A 20,281-nucleotide genomic window follows, 5' to 3' on the forward strand; every position below is an offset into this window, starting at 1 on the left:
GAAGAAATGTAAGTGTATGTTGTCTTAATTCCCTTTTACAACTCCAGCCTCTCTTCTTCTCTCCCTCCACTTCTTCCCCTCACTCTCTCTATTCTCTTCCTTTTTTCCTGTCCTTCCTGTCTTCTCCATCCCATGCTGCCTCTACCCCCCATTACATTCCTCATCTCCTGCCTTCTCTTACCACTTTCCTTTCAGATCTGCTTGTGTCATTTCAACGTGAGTTAATGGCCTGAGCCAGTAGCAGCTCCAAGCCCTGCTAATGTTCGTGTAATGGAGATTTCAGGCTTGCATTAAACTGCTTCAGTTGCATACTTGGCCAACCTGCAAGGTTTTTCTAAGGGTTTGTCTGCACTGCGAAATTGACCAACATAGCTATGGTGGAATAATTATTCTGCTATAGCTATGCTGCTACAACTCCCCTGTGTAGACAATCTATTCTGGAATAAAAGTAGGGTAACCAGATGTCCCAATTTTATAGGGACAGTCCCGATTTTTTAATCTTTTTCTTATATAGACTCCTATTTCTCCCCTCACCCCGTCCCTATTTTTCACACTTGCTGTCTGGTCACCCTAAATAAAAGTGACTTTATTCTGTAGTAATTACTCCACTATAGCTATCCCAATCAATTTCCCCTTCGTCTGGAGAACTTGTGTCCCTGCAAGCAGATGGGATGTGTACCACTCCTTGCTTGTTAACATCCTCCATGTGAATGTGTATATTTATTTGTCCAGCCTCCCATCGTCACTTTGATAATGCAGCCTGCTTAGCAGAACGTGTGTGTACTTGCATCATCAGCCTGGTAGTAGAGGAGATTGTCTGGTTGTCTTGCTTGCTCCCAGCAGCCAGTTGCATTTGCCCTCTTCTTTTTAAGTTATTTAGAGTAACTGGATCCCAGTGAATACCCTCGCTAACAAGTGCTATTCTGTGGCTTGATCAAGACAGGATAAATTTTAGGTTCTTTGTCTTCATTCATTCTGACAAGCTCAAACACATCCAGTCCCCAACCTGGATTTTCCTGCTCTCTGTACTGATCCCTACCTCATGTGGGAAGGAGACCTCAGGGGCTGATGCAGATTTGTCTCTTGATCACAGAAGGCTAAAAAAAAAAAATAAAGCCCTCTAGTGATGTGTCTCTTACAGGAGCACTTTACTGTCAGGGCCTTAGCATTTTTCTATTCTCCATGAGAGGCACCTCAGTGGCTAAGGTGGTTTTGTGGAGCTGTGACAGACACAGCAGAAAGTGTTTCAGATAAAGAAATATGCCAGCTCTTTCCAGATAACTTTGGCAGGCAGTAACCTGAGCTCAGGACTTCCTTAAGCTTCCTGCTAACCTCCTCCATTCCTCCCTAGCAGCAAACTGAATATTATAGAATCAGTAATTAGGTGGATACATGATCCCAGCTCTGTAAAACGACTTTTTCTCTCACAGGGGAGGGATTTCTGGCTGAAAATAGTGAGGCTGGCTTAAAAATCATGAGATTTTAAAGATAATAATTTGGGATTGTTTTTGGCTTCTTGTTTTTGAGGACCAGGGTTCACATTTTTAATCTTCCCTCCATAATGAGGCAGGTAGAAACTTACATTTTGAGAGTCTTAAGTAGTCACATGACTCCAAGAGTTGGAACTTCAAGACAAACACCCAATACCAAAAGAGTTGCAGTAAATTTGAAAGTGTTGGCAATGCCATGCTACCCCTATACTACTTTCTACCAAAACAGCCCATTCATACAGTCAACAGCAACTTTCCATTCCTGCCAGTAAACGAATGACCGATTTCCTTAACATCAGAGAGTGGAAAAAACATAGGAAACAACCCTTAGAGCATTTCTCTGTTCTGCAGGGGAAATATGCCAGTTCCCTCCAAGCGGTGTCTTGCCATCAATCCGGGTATATGGCTGCCTTTTCTTAAGGGTGAAAACAAAACCTTGACAAAATGAACAGCTTTTAGTCCTTCACATATATACATGCCTCCCCTCCCCATCCCTCAACACACATTGAACTGGCTTCTGAAGAGACAGGGATAATTTAGAGAGAAAGAAAATCACACTATTTCAAGCCTGTGGCAGATATGTGTGTGGAATACAACATCAACCTTTCCAAAGGGACGTCTCATTCTCCTGGAATGCAGGAAAGTGAAACCAAGTGGAAACGAGGTCAGAGAAGGCTTGGAGGGGTTCATATTCTAGCAGGGAGCTCTCTCCCCTCCCCATGCTTATTAACCAAGTCAAGTGGATTTTGGCAAGGGGGTGATCAAACAGTTTTCTAGAGGCACTTTGGCAGGCAGGTTCGGGCCACAATATCCAACCAAGACAGTTCATTAGGAAGGGCAGGCTCGGCATTTGTTCTTAGCCCGTTCAACAGAAGGCCAACCCTTCCTTAGGGCACATCTTCGCCGCGGGGGTTGGGGAGGAGTTCTTAAAATTCAGGTTAGCTAACATGGTTCAAATAGCAGTAAGACAGAGACAGCAGCTTGGCTTTTAACTTGGGTGAGCAGCACTGGTTGAAGCCTGTAGGAGAGCGTGGGGTTGAACTTGAGCTGATCATGGCTGAGTTGCTGTGTCTTTGCTGCTCTTTTAACTTGAGTTTGCTAATGTGAGTTAACCTTGTTTTTTTCCCCAGGGAAGACGTACCCGTAAAGATAATTTTAAAGCAGGGTAGATTGGGTGTCTGCTCTGCCCTCCTTCCCCCATTCCTTTGTTGTATTTTAAACATTTTAAATTGTTTTTTAAATTTGTCTATTTAATCAATAAACCCTTCGCAATATGCAGATTAGCCAGGCTTGACTGCCCTTTTTAGGGCTGCAGCTTTCCATGCAGCACCAGAGAGCTGGAATGTGCTCCTCAGCCCCTAATTGAAAGTGTGGAGTGGGGATGACTCTTTAGCCAGGAGAGCTTTTCTCATAAAAGTTTGTCAGGTGTTTGAGTGAAATGGGTGGTAGCAAAAAGGAAAAAACCCCACAGCTTGACTGAATATCCTTTCTGCTTGTCTCCGCTTTCACTGTCACTAGTGCTGTCATAATTACACCCATTCTCAGTTGTCCAGGGAGTCTTCCAGGAGAAACATGGTAGAGGAGCCCTGAGTTTCTCATGGAGAAGACAGGCAGAACAAGGTCTTTTATTTAGACATTGGGAAGAAGTGCGAAAAAAGGGCACAAACCCATTATTGTTTTCTCTGGCAGGTCACTTTCGATAGCGAATTTCCTGGCTTTTTGTGTTTGTCATCGTTACATAATACAATTTAGAAGTCTCATTCTGAGCTGCTGCCGCTGAGTCACTGCTTTCAGGGGGCCTGGGGACCAACCTTGAGGCACCGCAGCCCTTGCTGTGACTGGGATGGTAGCCAGCCAATTCTTCCACTTCGTGTGTGTGGACAGCTGCATCTGCCACTGTGTAGTTCTTCTCCACATTGGAGATGGGATTATTTGCCTGATGCTGAAATCGATTGGAATGTGGGGAAGCAAAGCTGCAACCCACAAGTGAGATTAGCCCCCTCACCCCCCAATAGAGGAAGAAGGACAGTGGGAGAAAGAACAGCTGCCAGAAGAGGGAGGCAAGAAACTCCTCCCCACAGCAAGTAACCTGAACCCTTCCCTCTCACGCGGAGGGAGATGTTCAGTCCTAAAGTGCATCAGTACTTGATGATGCAGCTCAGCGAATCAATCTCCTGATACATGGACACATTGTAGTGGTGACACACGGTGTTACGGTTCTACCATCCAACCTCGATGGCCACTGGGATGAAGTATCAACCCTGTGGCCTCAGGGCTTTGTCCCCATGTGGGCAGGTGCAATACACAGTTGGCCAAATCCAGTCTAGAGAGGGACTCGCACTGACTGCACGTCTCCCGGTTTCCTTGTTCCTGAAAGTTGGAGCCTTGCAGAACACCGTGGTCTGGCTTCATGGAGATCCAGCTCTTGTGGATCCAGACCTCCTGAGTTTAACTGTGATATTTGAGCTCCAAATGCAACCAGAAGATCAAAGCGAAATTCAGAGTTTCAGCTCAAAATCAAGAGAAACCAAGAATTTGGTCTGGGATTCAGCACTTGCCCAGAAATCAGCTCTGAGCTTGCTCAAAAGGCGACTCTGTGAGTCTGGCTTGTGGTGTAGCAAAGTCTAAAGCTGGGTGGCCTGGAGTCCTGTCGTTAGTCCTTCACTCAGCTCTACTGAATACTAAGCAGTAAAACAATTCGTTATTTCTCAGTGTGCCTCGTTCTTGTCTTATACTCGCAGTCAGGAGCAAGGCACTGATCTTGCAATTGGGTCCTAGCAGGCAGACTTGTGCCTGCGTAGAGCTCTACTGACTTCAGAGGAACTCGCCATGGTTGTAAGGGTCTTTATGTGGATTTGGTGGCAGGATCGGACCTAAGTGAGCCCTCTACTGAAGGCAGTGGAGTCACACAGGTGTAGAGCTGGTTTGCGAGGAGAATCAGGCACATGGTCCCTTCCCTGATGACTTTACAGCATAAAGGTCCATTCCTGCAAATCCTCCCTACCCAGAACTGCCACTGAAGACAAATGGAACCCTGCGTGCAGAGAACTTCCAGAGTCAGGCTCTGTTAGACCATATAGAGATGGGTCAAAGAGAGACGTGACATGCTCTTGTAATACAGACAGCCTAGGCTAGGCATGTGTCTTCTGGTTTCAGGGTTTTATATATGAAGCATCCTTCCTTGAATATCTACCCCATTGTAGGGGTTCCCATAAAAATTATATAATCTCAGCACATGGTGACGTTGATCTAGAAACCAAGAAGAGTGATAAATCTGTCATTTGCTGACAAACATGTTCAGTCAATAACAAACTCTCTGGAAACAGCCCAAGTATTTTTGTTCGTTTAACAACTGGAGTACATGTTACTATGTGACAGCCAATTTCAAAATAGCAACACATTTGACTAGTTCAGCAAATCAATTGCTACAACACTTAGGCCACGTCCACACTACAGAGTAAAATCGAAATTAATAGAATCGATTTTATAAAACAGGTTTTATAAAATCGATTTTACGCGTCCACACTAGGGCACATTACTTCGGTGGTGTGCGTCCATGGTCCCAGGCTACCATCGATTTCCAGAGCGGTGCACTCTGGGTAGCTCAGTAAAAGAATGGGACCAATAACTTCGATTTCCGTCCACACTAACCCTAAATCGATACAGTAATATCGATTTTAGGGTTACTCCTCTCGTTGAGCAGGAGTACAGAAATCGATTTTAAGACCCCTTAAAATCGATTTTAAGTGCCTTGTAGTGTGGACGGATACAGCGTTAAATCGATTTAACGCTCTTTAAATCGATTTAACACTGTAGTGTGGACCAGGCCTTAGTGTAGTGCTTGTAAGTCTTGATTACCCTTATGTTACAACAGAAGATCCCCAATACACTTTGCCAGCAGAGAATCATGTGCTGTTTTGCTCTATAGTTGTCACATGGGTTGTGATGCATTTACAAAAACTTTCTTTGGTGACAAATCCTTGCCTTTGATGTGCATCCAATTGATTTCAGTGAAAACTGCGTGTGCGCGGCCTGGGGCAGTGTTTGGTCCATTGATCATCTGGCTGTTTATTGATTGGGATAGATAGGTTTTATAAATCTCCTTATGTAAGTGTGAAGAAGTAAACATTCTGTTGAAGCAGGTGATACTTTGCTTTATTTTCCTTCCACAGCTAGTTGCATCCATTGTCTTCATCAGTTTTGGAGTCATTGCTGCGTTCTGCTGTGCCATAGTTGATGGTGTCTTTGCTGCCAGACACATAGTAAGTATTTCCAATGGAATATGCCTGCTGCTATACCTACACTCCCTGCATTCCACACCGTAGTGGATCAATCCCATGTCTGAACTGAAGGGAAAATACCTTCTAAAAGACAACTCCGCAAAGTTTGTCTGTCTTCTCTGTACTGTGTTTCTGTAGCCATGGTCTCAGATACAATATTCCTCTTCAGTTACTGTCCAGTGTGTGATCTTCATTTTCTCTGCAGAGTTCAACAGCCACCTAACTTGAGCAGTAGTTGCATTTCAGTGGTGGATGAAGTGATAGGTTTCACTGGTAAAGCACATCAGTGTGAAAGGCTCTGTATATGTGTTACTCTTCTGGTGTCGCAGCTGGATGGATAGCAGTGAGACATAATGGGAAGAGTTTAGTGACCTGGAAATTTGTGTAAGGAGACATACCATCAAATAGATGCTGGTGATTTCCCTGTTCCTCCCCCAAGGAACTTACAATCTAAGCATAAGACAAGAGATAACAAATGGATACAGACAGACAGATGGGGGACAATCAGGAAACAGTGCAACAGTATTGGTCTGTACGGTAGATAGTGGGCTCAGCATAACAGCTGAGATCTTGGATTTATTAGCTATATTGGCGTATATTAGGTTATTAAGGCCATACACCCTTAGTTGCTCCTGGGCCATATTTTAGAGAGTGAACCCCTAGAATGCCTCAAACCACAACAAAGCAGTCCAATCCTCAACAATATACACCTCTTCCCCGATATAACGTGACCCAATATTACATGAATTTGGATATAACGCAGTAAAGCAGCGCTCCAAGGGAGGTGGAGCTGTGCACTCCAGTGGATCAAAGCAAGTTCAGTATAACGTGGTAAGATTTTTTGGCTCTCGAGGACAGCGTTATATCAGGGTAGAAGTGTAAATGTCACATGGCATTTCTCTGCTTGTCTGTCTGGCTCTGATGAGTAGGTTTCTTTTCCATCTCTGACTTCCATGTTTCGGTGCAACATAAAGTATTAGCTTAGGTAAAAATATCAAGCTGTTTTTAATTCCTGGCTGATCCTGGCCATGTGGGGTGCTCTGGACCTGATCTCAGCGCTGCTGTTTAAAGATCTGCTGGCTTTGCCTGCTGCACAGTGATGTGAGTCTGAGATTCATCTTTGCCAACCCCCCAATGTTTGTATGTGATGGCGAGAGCAGATCAGTTGGAACAACAAGAGTGCCCGGCTCTGGTTTGTGCATCTTGGTTAATGAACGTGGGTCTGGCTTTGCTTCACCTTGTACCAGTCCAAGAAAATCACCTTTTACAAGTGTTATTGTACCTCTGAGTACATCATGTTCTTTCCGCTGCCATTCCCCTACCTCAACACACTGTTATAAGCATTGGGCCAGATCTTTTAGAGAGGCCAGCTTCCAGCAGCTCCTTAAATAAAGAGATGTCTTCACTGCTCTTGCCTGGGCTCTTACCTGGGAGTTGCTGCTAGTCCCCCTCCACCCCTCGCCATACATATACAAAACCCCCTCTCCCTAGTGCAGTGGTGCTTTCAGCCCACACAGGCTGGGTCATCTGGGGTTTAGGCTGAGTTGGTGTGAGGCTTTCACTCAGACTGGTAACCCACCTGCTTTGCAATGAGGATGCAGGATAAACCACCTCTATGCTGATCATCTTCCAGTGCCTTTCCGCGGTCCCCCTTTGGGCCCGGAACGACAGATGAATCCTCCCACAATTCACATGAAAAGAATCATAGAAAAGCTCCGCTTCTTGCAGCATAAAGAACCATGGGACATGCCCCCAGAAGTCCTAGTGACACCCACATAGAGGACAATAAAAAACAGTTACTCAACTTGTAACCATTGTTCTTCGAGATGCGTTGCTCATATCCATTCCAATTAGGTATGCGCGTGCTGCATGCACAGTCGTTGGGAAGTTTTTCCCCTAGCCGCATCCATCGGGTTGGCTGTGGAGCCCCTGGAGTGGCGCCTTCATGGCATTCAGTATATGCGTGAGGATCGGTGTCATGATCAGGAGTGCTGGTGCGACCTGGACTGGTGCCGTGAGTCTGACCGGTGCCGAAATTGAGAGCAGTGCTGAGACTCCGAGCGGTGCCATGATTTGCCTCAAGACGTTGCCGCACATTGTGGTACCAGATGCTTGGCTCGAAGGACTGGGGAGCGTGGTGCCGTCATGGTGATGAGATCCCTCGAGGCCTCAAAGGTGCCCAGGTTGGATCGCACTTCCACCTCCTCAATGACCTGGCTCGGAGAGTCCAACAGCACTGGACTCAACGGTCCCCCTTGTGGGAGCAAAATCAATGGTGTTGGCTTCAAAGTCTTTGGCCCTGGGTGCTCCTCTCTGGGATGCACCCTGTTGGCCAACTCCAAAGGGGTGGATCTCAGAGTTGGAGATCCACTCCTCCCCTGCTTCTGCTGCCGCTTCCACATCAGGGAATGGGAGTGGTGCGGGGTCGATCCCGCCGATTTAGGCTCTGGGGAGCGGCGATGCCGCGGGTCTCTCCAAAATCCTTCTGCGGTGGCGCTTCAACCACCGATGAGCTCGGTGCTGAGTCTTGCCGCTCTGATGTAGGTTGCGGTCTAAGTGCCACCTCCATAATGTGCCTTTTTCGATCTGGGGCAAAACTCTACAAATCCTGTACTTATCCATGCGGTGTGCTTCCCCCAGACTCTTTAAGCAAGCATCGTGGGGGTCGCCTGTTGGCATAGGCTTGTTGCAGGACTTGCAGAGTTTGAACCTTTGGTACTTAGGCATACCCCAAGTCACCACAGGGAACGCGGTCAGGGTGAAGGGGAATACCTCCCACTCCCAACAGCTTTAACAACCAAAACCACTAAAACTAAACTTAACGAGGCTAGGAATAACTGTGAACTAAACTAAACTGAAAGCTTGGGAAAACGAGGAGAGCTTGCTAAGCAAGTCACCAGTGTTCCAATGACCATCACTGGCGGTAAGAAGCAACTGAGGAGGCGCTGGGTTGGCAGGGTCCTATATTGAGTGCCATAAAGGCACCATTCCAGGGGGCTCCACAGCTGACCCGACGGGAGCTGCTAGGGGAAAAACTTTCTGACGACCATGCACACGGCGCACACACCTACTTGGAATCGATATGAGCAATCACTCACAGAACCACCTACTACTGCTGTTGTTGACTCCCTTAGCTCAAGAGGCAGAGATGCGTGCGGTGGGATTTAAAGGTTCTAACCCTGCCAGTAATCCGTGTGGGTGTCAGTATGATGTCACGTGATGCCTAGGACTGAGTGCCGTCCTGAGTGAGGTCACAGGAACTCCGGTATGGCTTTCCAGCATGGCTGCTCACATGTGAGCGAGGCTAACCTGGGGACCAAGGCCTGTGTGCTGCTCACTCAGGTTAACTCTGCAGTGAAGACAAAGCCACCTCCATGGCCAGATTTTCAAACAGTTTTCCATGGGAGCTGCTGGGTGCTGAGTGCTTCTGCAAATCCGGCCCCTTCACTCCGGTGTCTGTGCAGGCACGCTGGCCATTTGAAAATCCAGCCCAGTCTGGCCCTTCCTCCCTGCTCAGATATATGACAGTGTGTTAGATTTGAACCTCGGCTTGGCTCTGAATGATATGATAAGCCCCTTGTTTTCTTCTGCAGGATCTTAGGCCACTGTACGCAGGCCGATGTCAGTATTATTCCAAAAGTACGACTCCACCCGAGGTGAGAGCGGATTTGGCGGCATTGCTTTCAAACAGGGCTGGCAGTGGCGTGGAGGTGTTTGCACTGCAGACCAGTCGGGGACAGAGCCCCCATTAGTTCCCTGCATGCACAGGAGAGCAGGACTTCAGGAGGGGCTCAGCGTTGGGGTCTTGGAGAGGGAGGAGTGTGAGGCACCAGTGATGGAGGGGGGCACAGCAGAGGAGAAGGGTATGCTGGAACACAGCGGGGACTAGAGAAGGCATTTGGGAATGGGGTGTGCTGGAAATAAGGGTGTGGACCAGAGCGAGCGAGCTTGGAGCCCTGTCTGGGACTGCCAATCTGACAGAGGAGACCAGCAGAGAGGAGGTGAAGGACACGTGTCCATTTGTGTAGCTTTTTCGGCTCTCAGCAGGTCAACATTTGAGGCAGAGGCAACTGTGCTAGTGTTTCCATGGCGAACACTGACTGGGGAAAAGTGAAGGACAGCTCTGGCCAGCTCTAAGATAAGCAGCTCCCCCTCCAAACTGGGACAGAGAAGTGTATTCCCTGAAAAGGAGGGAACATCTCCAATCACATGGAGTGGGTGAAACTCATGTGATAAATCATGTGTAAAGGACACCTTTGACTGCCTCCCCTGGGCACTCCTCTGCATCCTCTGGGACTTGCCTTCCAAACAGCTGAGCCGCTTTCAGGAGCTGCTGGATAAAAACAATCAGCCTGCCAGCAAAATCCATTTTTCTTCCCTGACTTCCCCTCCTCAACTGGAATGTCCCCCCAGCACTTGTCTGGGGTGCAGGATGGGCAGGGAGAAGATCGAATCTCACTGGCTCCAGGGAGGTCACGTCTCCAGAGGAAGCCTGGCAATAACCGGGATTGGTTGGACACATGCACCTATATCTCTTTACTTGCCAGTAACCATCCAGCAGTTCCCACCATGTCATGGTCTTGGCCCAGGAATCTTTTTCTCAGTTTGTACTGTCCCCTTGACAAGTCCATGCCCATAGGTCACTAACTGGGGAAAGGTGGAGGGGAATAGCTCCTTCTGTCAGAGCTGATCTACACATACAAGTTACACAACTGTAGTTATATGGGAACCCCCCTAGTGTGGATGGAGCTATCCCAGTTTGAATGTGCTTATACTAGAAGAACTATTCCTGTACAGAAAGGGGAATAACCTACACTAGTATAAGGCACCTTTATACTTCGTCCACACTGGAGTGGTACCAGTAGAACTATATCAGTAACAAGTCACCCCCTTAACCAACATAGTTATACTGGTACAAAATCTGTGCATAGATCAAGCCTCAGAGAAACAGGACTGAAGGCCATTGCTCATCTCTTTCTGGGTTCCTTGTATCCCCCTTCTCTTTGTGTTCACACAGGGGATCTGTAATCCACAGCGCCGGGGACCTTGCACACCTAAAATAAAAACCAACACCTGCTTCTGCTGTGACCTATACAACTGTGGAAAGTGAGTAAACTAAAAATAGCATTCAACATCCATGCAGATCTGGGCATAGAACTCAGGACTGGGAGATTGGAGATCTAAGCTTTTATTACAAGATTTTTTTCACCAATTTTGGAGCTGAGTGAATAATGGATTTTTTGGAGTTTTAGACTGAACCCAAAAAAATCCATTTAGATTAGAACCAACACAAAATGTATTCTCTTTTTTAATTTTTTTATCAAATCAAAAAACTCAAAAAGTTTGTTTCAAATCAATCAAAAGATTTTGGATAATTTATTATTGTTGTTTCAATGTAGCTATTTTGGGTTTGTTTGTTTTTTAAAATTGGCCAAATTTCAGTTTGGAACTGAATGCTTTGAAATGAAACATTTTGACTTTTCAAAATAAAAATAAAAAATCTTGGTCACATTTGACCTCAATTCACAAATAATTTCAGAGCACCAAAAAAAATATTTTTTTTATGAAAATATTGATTTGGCAGAAAAATGTACCAATTCCCCAAAACTCCTGCAGGGTTTGGACTTTGCCACATTTCCGTAAGAATCAAAGTAGTTTGTGAGTACTGAGACCTGCATGTTCCAAATGCTTACAATGTCCTAAACAGGATTCATTAGGCTCCACTATAGATTCATCTGGTTTACTTCCTGGAGTGAAATCAGAAAGGGGTGATTATGGAAGAACTCAACCTTTAGGATTCAGGGCCATTGTGTTGGCAATGGCACTCCTCCTGCCATAGCCAAATAATGCAGATGTTTTTATTTGCTATTTTACGGGGAGGAGGAGCTTAATGTGCAAGATGAGATGTGTCTTAAACCTAAACGCAGGGTCCCGAGGGCTTACGATCTTTACGTCCCATGTAATCATTATGTAATGTTGCTGGGTGCAGTAAGAGAGCTGTTAGTACTTCATCCAGGGCAGCTGCTGTGCGAATTTCAGGAGGGGAATGGGCTAGCTCGTGTGCAGAGGTTATCAGTCTGTAATGCCCTTGGGAACGGTTGGATTGAAAGGCTTTATGTAAACATCTGATGACATACATATAGAATATCAGCCTTTTACCAAACTTCACTTAAGTGACTCCAGAGTTCAATTCCCAATTCTGCTACTGCATAGACTTGGTCAAGCTATGTGTCCTCTGTGTCTATAAATTGTCCCTCTATCAAATGGCTGTGGTAATGCTGACCGACTTCTCAGGGAGGGGTGAGAAATTTTAAGTGTGGACAGTGCTTTGAGATCAATGGTGCTGTATTAGGACAGAGCATTTGGTTAATTATCTATTATTCTGGCAATAAGCAGCCCAGTGCTAACTGGAGGAAATGAGGTAGAAATGTAAGAGGCAACTCTGAGATTGCAGCTTCACCCACCCATAACTCACTGACTCCAGTGACATTCAGGGGGGCTTGCGGGATATGTTTCCGTCACTGTGTATTCAGGCTGAGTATTCTCCACTGCCATGATCATGTGAGGAGGAGATGTCAAAATTCAGGTCACAACATGATGAACCTACTCCAACAGGCCTTACTTCTGGGAACATCTCACTGATGTTGGGACCCCTGGTCCATTGCAGGAATGCAGTCTGTGGTTCAGGTGGGCTTTTTTGGATTTTATTATACTGTTTAATTCTTTTCTAATCCAGCAGAGTGGAAATTTCTGGTGGGTACTATGAATATATTGATGTCAGCAGCTGCCAGGATATCATTCACCTTTACCACTTGCTCTGGTCAGCGACAATTTTGAACATAGTCGGATTGTTTCTAGGGATCATCACAGCTGCAATCCTTGGAGGCTTTAAAGACATGGTAAGATGATGCAGATTGCTAGAGAAATGAAAGGGATATGATCAGACAAGTTTAGACTCACAAATGTAGGGTGCTCTTTTAAAACAGCCTTAAAAACCTCACTGGCAGTGGTATTACTGTGGTTGTTTAAATATCCTTTACTATGTTTGAATCCAGATCACGCACCATTGTGCTTGTGCTGAGAAAAAGGAACTGAAATAACTATAAGCAGAAAGTGAAACTGACTAAACTGGTGGATCTGACAACACTGTCTAAGCAAAGGGAATTGCAAACGATTAACAAATAAGCACATGAAGAAATGTAAGATTAAGTCAGCAGCAACAATCTCCGCTTCCACCATGGAGGAATTCCCTTTTAAAATGAATATTTTGCCTGATGGCCCTTTTAAGAAGAAACATGTTTAGGTGGCTCTTAGATTTATGAATTGTTTCAGAATTTTTACCATCACCATTATATTAATTTTACAGGATACTTACCATTCAGTTCATCCAATCTATCCACTTGATTTCTTCATTGTGTAAAACAGCTGAAGCTGATTTTGGAGGGAAACCAGATAAGATAATTTGTGCCTTGGAAGAAGATGGAAATACTGGTCTGACAATAAGTGGGACTTCAGTAGGCTTGAATAGGGCATGTGCTACGGCAGTGGTTTTCAAACTGTGGGTTGCAACCCAGTACTGGGTCATGGAATGTAAGTCACTGGGTTGCAGTGGCTCTGGTCAGCACTGCCGACCCAGGCCATTAAAAGTCCCATCAGCAGTGCTGCCCAGCTAAGGCAGGCTAGTCCTTACCTGTTCCCACACTGTGCTGTGCCCCAGAAGCGGCCAGCAGCAGTTCCGGCTCCTAGACAGGGGCCACAGGGCTCTGCACGCTGCTCCCGCCCTGAGCACCAGCTCCACACTTCCATTGGCCAGTTCCCATTGGCGGGGCGCAGTGCGGTCCCCAGTGCCAGGACAGGCAGGAAGCCTGCCTTAGTACCCCCACTGCACCACTGACTGGGAGCCACTCGACATAAGCCCACGCCCCAACCCCATGCTCCAATCCCATCTCAGCCCTGAGACCCCCCAAACCCAGAGCCCCTTCCTGCACCGCAAACTGCTTATCCCTGGCCCCAACCCAGAGCCTCTGCTCCAGTCCGGAGCCCCTCCCACAACTCAAACCCCTCATCCCCAGCTCCGTTGGGTCGCCGGCATCAACAATTTTCTTCAGCTGGGTCACCGGAAAAAAAGTTTGAAAACCACTGTGCTATGGCATACACAGGGTCATAGAGTCAATGCTGCCTGGTTACTCTTTGAACAACCACTACCATTTCCATTAAATAGAAGGAGAGTTGAATAGTCGCAGAAGCAAATTCATGTCTTTTCTGTCCTCTGTGGCTCGTTTGGCATGATACTAAATGAAAAGGATGGGACAGAGTTTGATGATAAGGTAAGATGATGTATTCCTCTTGCAGGATTAGTAACATGCTCTTTATCCAATGTGCCTGATTTCAGAAGAATAGATTGTCCTACCCTCTCTTCAAAATCCATCAAAATCGTCCCAACCAAAATATACACCTCTACCACAATATAACGCTGTCCTCAGGAGCCAAAAAATCTTACCACATTGTAGGTGAAACCGCGTTATATTGAACTTGATTTGATCCGCTGGAGTGCACAGCTCCACCCCCCGGAGCGCTGCTTTACTGTGTTATAGCCAAATTCACGTTATATCAGGTGGCGTCGTAACAGGGTAGAGGTATATTGTCAAAATATGAGGGACATGCCAAGTCACTGGTAAAGATTTGCCTCCTGGTCATGCATAGCTAAGTAGTATTGTCTCCTAAGCTCAGTCCAAACCAAATGAACTGTAAAGTATGCAAAGAGAGAAATACAGAACCATCTCTGAATTCTGCTGGAAGGAAGAGTTGTAATGTCCAATGCATTTTAGTGCACTGGTGCAAACAAGAGATTAGCCTACTAGACTAGCCAGTTTTTAAAACAGTTTCCTTCTCCCATTCATGAAGCCATTCTGAAAATCCACTTCATTTGAGTACTAGTGTGGGATGGGCTTTGGCCAGTTTGTTCTGTTCATTCTTAAAGGAAACACTGAATAGCTAAAGGATGAATTGACTTCAGAGCAATCAGACTGATTTGCAAGTTAATTCACCAGAACTTGGCTCTGAAATCAGTCACTGTTCCTTTAAATCACTTCTGCAGTCATGCAGGTGTCAGTTATCTGGGAGTGTGGGACAGGTGCAGGTTAACCTTTGTGTCAGACTGTGTGTATCTTTGTCTCAACAGACTCCCTCCCTTCCTACACTAAACTGTACAGTTGAAAACGCACATCCCTCAGTGTCCTATTACTCAAGGCCACAGGTGACTTCTTACAACACTTACTACCACAGCACTCCTCACCTGCCACCATACTCAGCGTATGACTTCCAGGTATGGCACAACGGACAGTAGTGTTAACTAGATAAGAATACCCTAGCCTTGGGACCATGACGGTCTCTCTTCCCCAGACATCTACCTACAGAGGGCGCTAGAACTTCCCAGCAAACCTGCTCCTTGTTCTTGAGCAGTGGTTCTCAAACTTTTGTACTGGTGACCCCTTTCACATAGCGAGCCTCTGAGTACGACCCCCCCCTTAATAAATGAAAAACACTTTAATATATTTAACACTATTATAAATGCTGGAGGCAAAGCGGGGTTTTGGGTGGAGGCTAACAGCTCGTGATCCCCCATGTAATAACTTCACAACCCCCTGAGGGGTCCTGTTCTTGAGCCCTGTATTTAAGTTTCACTAAGGGCATGTCCAGACTGCAGCCACAGGGTGCGACTGCCGCTCGAGTGGCCATACCCAACCTAGCTTTCATCTGGCTCTACAAGTAATTATCCAGAGTTCCAGGAGGGCTTGTACAGCCCATGCTCAAGTGCATGCTGCCGCAGCTTGACTAGATTAAAGCTAGCTCCAGGATGTCTGTGTGAGCTGCCACCACACAGTGATTTCAGTATAAACGTACCTTCAGGCAGTATAGTCGAGCCTCCGCCTGCAGGGAAAAGTAACAAATTGTGCCTCTTTCAACCCTACTGCAACCCAAGGATCTCTTGATGCCCACGGGCAGAGGGCACAGGAGCACCCAGAGGTACAGAGATCCCCTGGGTTTGGTATCTACGTTCTAGTCTGCCAAAGAATATCATGTAAGGTCTCTAGTGAAAGCCTGCCATGCAAGTAATCAGAATCATTGCAAGATGTATGTACAGAAAATATGTGAAGACTTTTGTATATATACTAAAAAATATGTTCTTTATGTTTGTGAGTTAAGGTGGGTCACCAGAAGTGGTCTATGTACTCCTGTCAGGCAGGGGGGAAGAGTCACTTATCTCAGTGTCATGGCTGGTCATGTTATAAAAAAGAATTAAAAAATGGAGATTACCTATCTCTTAGAACTGGAAGGGACCTGAAGGGTCATTGAGTCCAGCCCCCTGCCTTCACTAGCAGGACCAAGTACTGATTTTGCCTCAGATCACTAAGTGGCCCCTTCAGGGGCTGAACTCACAACCCTGGGTTTTGCAGGCCAATGCTCAAACCATGGAGCTATCCCCCCCGTTTAAATTGAGTATTGCATAGTTCACAGTGGGCAACCATTGAATGTCTGAGCAACATGCTCATCATTAGTATGTGGAGGCAGATGAACCTCTAGTGATTCCTTCGGGCTGAATGGAAAAGCCTGAAGGAAGTCACACGTGCCATGTGCTAAGGGTCACGCTGAGAGGTCTCTCAGAATAGGTTGTATAAGAACTTCATAATATAATCCTGCATGGTCCTCTACATCCCTTCCCTATGGCCGAAGTATCCTCTGGGAGTTGTGCCAGGACTCGGAACATTTGTGCTGTTGGATTTAACAAGTGGATCCTTATTTATGATTAGTATTTAGGTGGCTTCAGGCTTCAAACCTTCAAGCAGGTTTGATCATATGAGAAGGGATCTCAGCTAAACTAGTTTAAAACACTGAGAAAAGTACTTGGGAGTAAACTGTTTTGTAGGAGATAGGGCAATGTCTAGTAAGTGAAGTTTAGGCTCTGGCCTTTGTGTTTGTTTTGCGTGTAACCATTTTTTTCTAATATTCTTATTTGCCATCCCTTGAATCTGTTCTTTGATGATAAACTTATTCTTGTTTTTACTACCTATCTATCTACTTGCTGTGTGTTAAGAGGAGTGGTGATCCTGAGCTGGCTCTTGCAAGGTGGTGTGAACTGTTCCTTCGGGAGTAGTGAGCCTGAGAGTTCTGCGATTGGACCAGGGATTAAGCACGCCAGAGCGATGCTCAGAGGATTCAGGGGTAGGAGTGTGCCTATTGCTAACCTGTAGAGAGAGAGCGAGGCCTGTGGTAGCCTGGAAGGCAATGCGATTGCTGCCCGAGACTGGTGCTTTCAGAGAGCTGATCCGCAGCAGGCACAGACAAGGCTTCCTCATGTTAAGGCCAGGTGGTAGTGAGGTGCCTCCCAATGCTGGGTACCCGTGGGAAGTGTCACACGTGCAACGTGCTAAGGGTCAAACCGAGAGGTCCCTCAGAATAGGTTGTATTAGAAATTCATAATATGATCCTGCATGGTCCTTTACATCCCTTCCCTATGGCCGAAGTATCCTCTGGGAGGTGTGCCAGGACTCGGAACATTTGTGCTGTTGGGTTTAACAAGTGGATCCTTATTTATTATTAGTATTTTGGTGGCTTTTTTTGATAATTTAAGAAAGAAGCTGCAATGTACGTTTCAAACCTTCCCCTGTCCTCAGTCTTCTCTGTTTAACAATAGCCCTCCAAGTTCTGTCGCCCCTCTGATGCTGTTAGGTAACACTGACATCAGGAAGATTTTGTTAAGTATTCCTAGACTCAAGATTTTTAAGGCTTTTCATATACACATTCTGTACCAATTTCACTAGATCGGTGCCACCCCCGGCCTGTGGACTTACACCGCTATGAAAGGGCTACCTCAGGATAGCCGATTCCTATACATTTACCAAAATGAACTATACTGACAAGAACCTTTCTAAGGCGCTGTACTGATGAATGTGCTATTCCTAAACTGGGACAGTTTAATGGGTACAAAACCTGTGTGCAGACTAAAGGGAACATTTTCACAAACACTGGAGTCCCATTTTCAGAAGTGACTTGGACACTGAGGAGGCTCGGTCTCATTGATTTTCAATTAGACTTAAGCTCCTAGGTCACTAAGGGCCTTGGAAATTGTTCCCTCAGACTGTTCCAGTTTCTTATCATCTCTTTCTAGGCCCTGCTTAACTTTGCCTCTCCCTACTTACCCATCTCTGTCTCTCAGTCCCCTTCTCCTCTGGTGGCAGCCTCAGTGCCCCATTTGTCTGCATGTTCCATTAAATGTCTCTGCACCTTCTTCCACACAGCTCCCTCTGTGTGGAATGTGAGGCCACTCCCTTCTCCTCATTAAATCCCTCCTGAAGGACTGCACATCTCCTACTAAAAGGAGCTAGCCAATTAACTCTTCTGCACAGTCACTCTATCACTTTGATCAGAAAACAAAGAAGCCAACATTTCTAATAGAGCCTGGAATAGAAAACCCAGGTCTCCTGACTCCGTCTCCTTCCCTAACTACTGGCAAACTCTCTCCAACTTTGTGCATGTGTCATCAGCGTGGCTGAGCTGAGTCTTTGTTAGTTTTTAGGCACACAAACTTTTAGGGGTTGGGTTGAGATTGTTTCATGCCAGGTGTGAGCCTAGACAGGCTTCTTGTGGTCCATGACAGTCCAATCACTTGAAACAGCCATTTGCAATGGCAGTGGCAGCAGACCGTTGCCTTTCATCCCATTGTAACATGCCTAGCACAAATGTAGCAGGCAGGAAGCTGTCAGCCTCTGCATGAAAATAGCACTATGCTAGTCATTCACCTTGTCACTCCTACAAGGCTTTGACTTCTGCAGGTAGCAAGCCAGGTTTGGCACTGAAAAGAAAATGCAAATGAGTAGGTTGTTTCGTCTCAGCAGCGGCCCATTCCGCCTGTTGTTCCTTTTAGACAAGGAGGAATCAAAAGTGCAGCCCTTTCAGGGGCCTGCTTCATTAATAAAATCTGACTGCTGGCTGGAGCCAAAATAAGCCAGGCCTACTCCACAGCTGCAACAAAGCCGGCTCTCCTCAAAGGCTCATGGCTGTTGCTAGGCAGCAACACATGGGTGCTTTGTAATGTTTAAAACCCAACGTTGTGTTCTCTAGCCAATACCACAGCAGCACCCGCTGCAGCTAAGTCACCCCATATTTCATGCCTCAGAGTTTTGGGGGATTCAAACGGCTGAAACTTGGCAGGTAGGAAGGGCTTGGCCCTAATCGAGAGGTGAGGGAAAGCTGTTTTGCCATCTAAAAGCGTAATCAAAACCACAAGCCTTTGGTTTCGGAGACTTTTTTGTGGACTCCCACAATCTGCTCCACAGGGCTCCAAGCCTGCCTTTAACTCGTAGCACAATATTTACACAATAAGCTGTAACAGACCTGTAATAGAGAAGTGAGGGGTGTGTGTGTGACCTCTAATATAATTTTTTTATTTAAAGCAATTTTCACACAGGCAATCTGCCCCAAAAGGCTAAACCCTATCTTCACACTCTATTGCTGTTTACACTTGAGTCCCACAAAGCTATAAATGCTCTTCTCTGACACACAATCAGGACACATGTGCGCATAGCATCTTCCTTTGCAGCACAATGCAAAGATTTTGTCCTCACCATAAGTCACTCTTGGCTCTCAGATTACTGCAAGGTACCAAGTAACTTCATCAGTATACGAGGTGCTTTGCAGGCTGCCCAAAACATTCACGGTATAAAAGACAAACCAAAAAAAGAGGAGGAGGTCCAAGCGGTAATTTGTTATAACCTGGCATATAATACAATTGTATGGTGCTCTGTTCGTTAAATGCTAAAATGTCTAGATTATCCCCAATCCTTCACAACCTTGCCATTATCGACCGGCCATGACCAGTTTCTTACAGATATCGCAGTAGAAGTGGGTCTTTGGGATGGCTCTGACTGCAAAGAGGGGAGCACCCAGAGCAGCCCAGGAAAGGGTGGTCATGGATGAAAGCGTAGGGAATCTTGTGGGAGAAATGATTGAATGAAGTGTTGAGGCTTGCTTCATTGTGTCTCATCCCTTCTTCCTAACTCCTTTGTTTGACTTGTTTCTAGACAGATGGCAACATGTTAACAATTTTCAAACAGTGTCAATATTTTATGGTGGAATGCTTTAAACCCATTATTTGCTATTTACATGAAGACAGTTTTAGGAGTAGAACTTATTTTGGCCATGCGACTGTTTTGTTTTTCCAAATAAAATGCTTACTAAAATAGGAATAAGCCATGCTGCCTTCATCAATTTAAAGGGACACTACTGAGTAGCCTAGGAGAAATATGTAAGTTTTGTGAGACAAATTTGGTTATACAAAATTGAAGTCATGTTTCCCCCTCCCCCTTAATTCATATAAAAGCCAAACACACATACAGAAAGATTTGATTCTCAGGCAGCGGTTGCAACCTAAACATTACAGCAATGGTCTAATGTATGAAAAACAAAGGATGAAATTGACTAGTCTGTGTTAATTGTGTAAGCTTAATTAAA

At 45.7% G+C, this 20,281-nt stretch overlaps 1 protein-coding gene across 4 annotated transcripts in view; it reads left to right on the forward strand.

The window, feature by feature from the left end:
- TMEM255A (transmembrane protein 255A) overlaps positions 1-20,281 on the forward strand; it is a 56,715-nt gene that overhangs the window by 31,442 nt on the left and 4,992 nt on the right. The window contains exons 4-9 of one of the 4 annotated variants that reach the window (XR_004001959.1): positions 5,663-5,752; positions 9,364-9,426; positions 10,788-10,876; positions 12,507-12,669; positions 14,952-15,095; positions 16,866-16,993. Coding sequence is in view for 3 of the 4 variants with exons in the window: in XM_030575035.1 (XP_030430895.1) it covers positions 5,663-5,752; positions 9,364-9,426; positions 10,788-10,876; positions 12,507-12,669; positions 14,952-15,095 (549 nt within the window). In the remaining variant the exon portion in view is untranslated. The remainder of the gene's footprint in view (positions 1-5,662; positions 5,753-9,363; positions 9,427-10,787; positions 10,877-12,506; positions 12,670-14,951; positions 15,096-16,865; positions 16,994-20,281) is intronic. The other 3 variants (XM_030575035.1, XM_030575036.1, XM_030575037.1) reach the window with 3 other exon arrangements.

Source organism: Gopherus evgoodei, chromosome 9 (genome assembly GCF_007399415.2).
Source record: "Gopherus evgoodei ecotype Sinaloan lineage chromosome 9, rGopEvg1_v1.p, whole genome shotgun sequence".
Taxonomy (NCBI): Eukaryota; Metazoa; Chordata; order Testudines; family Testudinidae; genus Gopherus; species Gopherus evgoodei.